The sequence below is a fragment of the Vulpes lagopus genome, chromosome 21 (assembly GCF_018345385.1).
Source record: "Vulpes lagopus strain Blue_001 chromosome 21, ASM1834538v1, whole genome shotgun sequence".
NCBI classification, from domain to species: domain Eukaryota; kingdom Metazoa; phylum Chordata; class Mammalia; order Carnivora; family Canidae; genus Vulpes; species Vulpes lagopus.
Window position 1 is genome coordinate 40405094 of NC_054844.1, and position 6672 is coordinate 40411765.

Sequence of the window (6672 nt, forward strand, 5' to 3'; positions counted from 1 at the left end):
CGGCGGTGCCGCGGTGCAGAGGCGCCTGCCCCCCTGAGCGAGGTGGGGGGAGGCTGGATTCGCCCTGGAAGCCTTAAACCGAATTGGCCCCAAAGGGCGGGCGAGAGGATCCCGAGGCTGAAAGGTGATCGCGAGGAGGCCGAGGCGCGGGGGTGGGGGTGGGGGTGCTTAGGGAGGAGCCTGACCCTGACGGCCCCACTTCCGTGACACAGCAAACACAGAAAGACAAAGTCCATTGGGATGGAAGTGGGAGCCGAGTGAGAAGGGCCATTTTGCCTCTGTAGTCAAAGGAGATGCCTGGTGTGACGGGGTCTGGGAGCCGGGTACCCAGGTATGGCCGCGCACCCTGGGACTAGCTGGTGGACTGGCTGGTGGTCTTGAGGCCCACTCTACGTAGGGGGGAGATAGGGGCAGGCACACTTGGCATCTGGTGTTCATCCGGCCTCTTTGGAGAGACTCCAAGGCCGCCTTTGCAGGGTGCCAGGGACGAGGTCAATAGGTTGGTTTTCCAGAGCTGTTTAAGTAGAGGGACCTCAAGACCTCTTCCAAGTTTGACTGATGGGAAGATTTCGTGGCTTGGAGAGATGGAAAGGTTGGAGAGGGGCTGAAACCTTGCCCATGTGTCTGAGGGCAGCCCATAGTGGGAGGTGAGGAATGCTGGGGAGGGACAGGAGATTTTTTTTTTTTTAAGATTTTATTTATTTACTCATGAGAGACAGAGAGAGAGAGAGAGAGAGAAGAAAGAGAGAGAGAGAGAGAGAGAGAGAGAAAGAAAGAGGAACAGACACAGGCAGAGGGAGAAGCAGGCTCCTGACATGGGATTCGATCCCGGGTCTCAAGGATCATGCCCTGGACCAAAGGCAGTGCTAAACTGCTGAGCCACCTGGGCTGCCCGGGACAGGGGACTTTCAAAATGTGTAGGAACTTTAGAAGAACATTCTATTCACTCCTGTCCACTCCACTCCCCCATAAGGCATTCCAGGAGTTGGTGATCTGAAAAGCTGCTGCTTTTCTGTGCCTGTGCTGGGTTCTAAATCAAATGAAAGCATTTAAAAACATTTTTCTCGGTGATCCCTGGTGGCTCAGCGGTTTGGTGCCTGCCTTCAGCCCAGGGCATGACCCTTGAGTCCCGGGATCATGTCCCGCGCCAGGCTCCCTGCATGGAGCCTGCTTCTCCCTCTGCCTGTGTCTCTGCCTCTCTCTCTCTGTCTCTCATGAATGGATAAATAAAATCTTAAAAAAAAAAAAAGACATTTTTCTCCCCTACATTTGGAGTTGCTATGCATGTAAAAAACAGGAACGAGATGCCAGACCAAAGAGAGAATCCACATTTCAGGAACAATCAGGAAGATCTGCACTTGATTATCATTGGAAGGAGAAATGGTTTGCTGGGTTGGGACCTGGATGTAGTCTTACTATTGCTTTTTTTCTCTCTTAGGGTCTAAGGATGACTCTGACCATGACAGCCATGATTCTCGCAGAGGATCCCAGATTTCTGCATTCTGGGCAATGTCAAGTGCCTTTGAACTTGACCTGACACCCTTTCCCTAGAGGATGGCCAAGGGGCTCTTGGTGACCTATGCCCTGTGGGCTGTAGGGGGCCCTGCTGGGCTCCACCACCTGTACCTGGGGCGGGACAGTCATGCACTGCTCTGGATGCTTACCCTGGGGGGTGGTGGGGTGGGCTGGCTCTGGGAGTTCTGGAAGCTCCCAAGTTTTGTGGCTCAGGCCAACAGAACCCAGGGGCAGAGACAGAGCTCAGGAGGCAGGACACCCCCTCCGAGTCTTATTCGCTTTGTCGCCCAGATGATGGTGGGCATCTATTTTGGCCTGGTGGCTCTCATTAGCCTTTCTTTCATGGCCAACTTCTATATTGTGGGCCTCCCACTGGCAGTTGGCTTAGGGGTCTTGCTGGTGGCTGCTGTTGGCAACCAGACCTCAGACTTTAAGAATACTCTAGGGGCAGCATTTCTTACTTCTCCTATCTTCTATGGCCGCCCCATCGCCATCCTGCCCATTAGCTTGGCTGCCAGCATTACAGCCCAGAAGCATCGCCGCTACAAAGCTTCAGTTGGGTCGGAATCACTCAGTGTTCGACTCTATCGCCTGGGCCTGGCTTACCTTGCTTTCACAGGCCCTCTAGCCTACAGCATCTTTTGCAACACAGCTGCCACCCTCAGCTATGTGGCAGAAACCCTTGGCTCCTTCCTGAGTTGGTTCAGCTTCTTCCCCCTTGTTGGCCGCCTCACGGAGTCTGTCCTCCTTCTGCCTTACCGGATCTGGAGGCTGCTGGTGGGGGATCCTGGGTTCAGCAGCGGCTACTTCCAGGAGTGGGAGAAGCTCTATGAGTTTGTTAGCAGTTTTCAGGATGAGAAGCGTCAGCTGGCCTACCAGGTAAGGCCTCGTTCCCTCTCATTCCTGTCCGGGACAGCTCTGGGAGTCAAGCTAAGCCTCATTGGAGAGAATGCCCTTATGGGGAACTACCATTTTCACATCTGGTGGGTCAGGCCCTAGAAGGGTGTCCTGGTTTCTTTGAGCTTCTGTGTGCAATGGGTGAAGGCACAAAGGCTCCAATAGTGAGTGGGAAAAGGATACATTGTTTACTTTTTATTGAGATATATAAAGCATATAGGTTTTATGTATACATGTATGTAACCACCACTCAAATCAAAGTATAGAATATATCCAGCACAAAGAAGGTTGCCTTGTATCGCTTGGAGTGACTCTATTCTGACTTCTGTCACCATAGATTAGTTTTTCCCCATCTTGAACCGCATATAAATGGAATCATTCCATATGTATCTTTTATGTCTGACTTCTTTATTTTTAAAATTAATTTATTTTATTTTTAAAGTAGGCTCCATCCCTAAATGGGGCTTGAACTCACAACCCTGACATTAGGAATCACATGTTGCTTTCACATGCCCCATGTCTGGCTTCTTTCATTCAACATTGTGCTTGTGAGATTTATTCATACTGTTTCATGCACTATGAATAAAAACTCTTAAAACTATAAATTGTTTCCATTGTTGTATATTCATCCCATTGTATGAATATACTACACCTTATCTATCCACTCTGCTGTTAATGGACATTTGGGTTAGTTCCAATTTGGGACCATTCTGAATAAAGTTGCTGGGAACATTCTCATACATGTCTTTGGTGGATATATATGCTTATTTCTCTTGCAAGGAAGGGATCTTGTCAGGGATGTGAAATGCCAGGTTAGAAAATGGGCAGCTGTGATTCAAGGCTAGATGGAGAGCTAGCCCGTGTTTCAGAAGGCTGGAATTCTAATCTGAGGCTCTGGGCCTCTCTCTCAGGCAAGTAAAAGCCAACTCCAGAGATAGCACAGTCTGATTTAGCAAGGAAGTGGGGAGAAGCCCAGGTGCTCTGAAACTTATGGAATTCTAACTTGTCAGATTCTGTTTCCCTAAGGTTTTGAATCTCTCTGAGGGGGCAACGGATGAAGAAATACATGGAAGATACCGAGAGCTTGTGAAGATCTGGCACCCTGACCACAACCGGCACCGGACTGAGGAGGCTCAGAGGCATTTCCTGGAGATTCAGGCTGCCTATGAAGTCTTGAGTCAGCCCAGAAAGCTCAGGGGATCCTGAAGGTGAGAAGAAATTTCCCTTTGGGGATGGACTCTTCCTGGCAGAGCCAGGCAGCTTGTCCCAGCTCAGCTTTGTCCATGTGGGTCATCCCAACAGCGTTAAAGAAACTGCTTGCAGTGGGGATGAGAAAAACTTAAAGGAGTAAGAAAGCTATTGTGGTAGAAGAGTGTGTTTATGTTGTGAATTTCTGAATTCTCATTATTGTATTCCTGACAGTTTCTTCTTAATATCAGATAGTGGAATGAAAGGCATATTATAAAACTAATAAAATATCTTTTGGAGAATATTCTACCGTGCTCCACCCTGGTACATTGATGAGTTTTGTTTTCTTTCTTTCTTTCTTTCTTTCTTTCTTTCTTTCTTTCTTTTTTTCTTTCCTTCTTTCTTTTATACAAAGCATTGAGTTAGGAGATTGAAGAGAAAATATGAAGGTTCTAGTATTTCATAAGTTGTACTGTAACAGTAGGGATTTGATCTATCCTGTAGATTACCAATGGGTAAGAGAGGGGTTAAATTTTAAAATTTCAGAAAAATATCTTAATTCCATTTATAGGAGAGCTTTACTAGAAGCTATCCTTTTCCCAAGAAGGAACTAACTGCTGTGTGTGGGGGGGTTGTACCCCCATCACAAATTCTTCGGCTTCATAAAGTCTTGTAGAGAGTCCTCAGATTTTTTTCTTTTTAATTATTTATTTATTTTTAAAATTTCTTTGAGAGTACTCAGATTTTATATGGGTGGTTGGACTGGCTGAATTCTCAGGTGTCCCCAAAACTTTTTTTTTTTTTTTAAAGATTTTATTGATTTATTCATGAGAGACACACAGAGAGAGGCAGATACATAGGCAGAGGGAGAAGCAGGCTCCATGTAGGAAGCCCGATGTGGGACTCCATCCTGGAACTCCGGGATCACGCCCTGAGCCGAAGGCAGACGCTCAACCACTGAGCCACCCAGGTGTTCCCAGGTATTCCCAAAACTTGGGGTATGACTCTGGACTACATACTTTGCTGCCTAGGAGTTTTCCATCTGGTGGGGGATATAACATACACAGGTATCGAAGCTTGCCTCCTTCAGTGTTTTGAACCAAGTGTCAAGAAGTATAAATAGAATGCACTGGAACATTAGAGAAAGGATAGATGAAGTTATTTTATAGGGACTTATGGAAAAATTCATGATTTTATATCTCATGTGCCTTTATGGGGACTTTAGGGAAACCCTAGGGAACTAGCAGCTTGAGCATCTCAACAGGGTCTTATTTCATTCCTATGTAACCAGCCAAGTGTGGAAGAAACAGTCTAGGATCTACAGGAGCATGATGTTAAAATTATATACCTTTACTCCAGCTTTCTTGCTCTTTTGTGTTTGTGTACATCCTTAAAGCTTTTTTTATTTTCCTGGAAATTAACTCTGAGGATGTATATATTTTTTTAAAAAGTAGAATTATTTTGGCTAACATTCCTTGCAGATTAAAATGAAATATGTTCAGACCAATTGAGAAGAATTAAATTTGTAGATTTTTTTCTTTGTATTCATATATTAAAAAACTTAAAAAATTTTTGCCAATGGATTTATAAGATCAAGTTAACTTTTATACCTTTTTAAAGTTCCTCAAATTGATATATACTTCTTCTGAAAAACACTAATAATTTGTCAGATTATCACATGGAATTTTAATGAGGCATTTTCTAGGCTATTGATTGCTAACTTATTATGATATGTAGTACTATTTCTGCAAAATGTAAATATATTAAAAATAGTCTATTAGGAAAAAGAGACAAAAGAATGATTAAGGGTTTTACTTGATTTGGAAAATTATTTTACTGTTCTCAAATTTTGTTATTAGCTTTTGTTACAAAAATATGACTGTATTTTAATTTATTCAAATAGGAGCTATCGATGAGCAGTTTTTGTTCTTTCAACATGAGCAACTACAATAAATCTCTTTAAATGTGTATTGGTGCTTTTTGTTTTTTTGAGGCTAGGTTCCAATAAGTGATAATGTAGGGTCAAACAAATGTATATTTTATTTTATTTTTATTTTTAAAGATTTTATTTATTCATTTGAGAGAGAGAGAGAGAGAGAGAGAGAGCACAGGAACAGAGGGAGGGGCAGAGGGAGAAGCAGACTCCCCGATGAGTGCAGAGCCCAACCTGAGGCTTGATCCCAGGACCCTGAGTTCATGACCTGGGCTGATAAGATGCTTAACCGACTAAGCTACCCAGGCACCCCAAGAATGTACGGTTTAAATTTTCATTGATACTGTATCAGGTTACTTCTAGAAAAGATTATAGCAATTTACGCTTCCACCAGCAGTGTAAGAAACTGGCCCTTGTAACTGGAATGGACTGCTATCGCTCTTAAATTTTTGCCAAGATGATAGGTGAGGAATAGTATTTCATGACTTTAATTGCCTTTCCCTGATTCATTGTAACGTTCTCTTTTCAAAATTTTCTCAGGTACTTGCATTCCTTCTTCAGTGAATGCCTTAACATATTATCTCTCTCTTTTTAAAAAAAAATTATGTTCCTACTTGTCTTTATGAAATCTATTTCTTTTTGAAATCTATTTTTTTAAAGACTTTATTTATTCAGGAGACACACACACACACACACAGAAAGAAAGAGAGAGAGAGAGAGAGAGAGAGAGGCAGAGACACAGGCAGAGAGAGAAGCAGGTTCCATGCAGGGAAGCCTGACCATCCTGGGACTCCATCCCAGGTCTCCAGGATCAGGCCCTGGGCTGAAGGGAGCGTTAAACTGCTGAGCCACCTGAGCTGGTCTGAAATCTATTTTGTTGGTATCCTTGCTTGTTAGGAACCTTAACCCTTGTCATAGGTGTTATAGATATTTTCCCCCAATCTATGATTTGTCTTCTGACTTTAAGCATAGGTTTTAGAATCAGAAGGACTAGTATTAGGATGAATCTAGTTTCATGATTTTCTAGCTGTTTGTGTTCCTGGGTTTTTTTAGTCTCTGCAAGCCTTAGTTTCCCCTTAAAATTAAGATAATAGGGATCCCTGGGTGGCTCAGCAGTTTAGCGTCTGCCTTTGGCCCAG

At 43.9% G+C, this 6672-nt stretch overlaps 1 protein-coding gene across 2 annotated transcripts; it reads left to right on the plus strand.

Annotated features, from left to right (window-relative positions):
- Nucleotides 1–229: 229 nt before the first annotated feature.
- DNAJC22 (DnaJ heat shock protein family (Hsp40) member C22) lies at nucleotides 230–5484 on the plus strand. Of its 2 annotated transcripts, none has more exons than XM_041735330.1 (3): nucleotides 230–331; nucleotides 1439–2394; nucleotides 3439–5484. In XM_041735330.1, exons 2-3 carry the CDS (start codon nucleotides 1555–1557, stop codon nucleotides 3616–3618), a joined length of 1020 nt encoding a protein of 339 aa, XP_041591264.1. In that variant the 5' UTR covers nucleotides 230–331; nucleotides 1439–1554; the 3' UTR covers nucleotides 3619–5484. The 2 variants fall into 2 exon arrangements, with proteins under 2 accessions (XP_041591264.1, XP_041591265.1); XM_041735331.1 differs by having other exon boundaries at nucleotides 3423–3558.
- Nucleotides 5485–6672: the final 1188 nt, after the last annotated feature.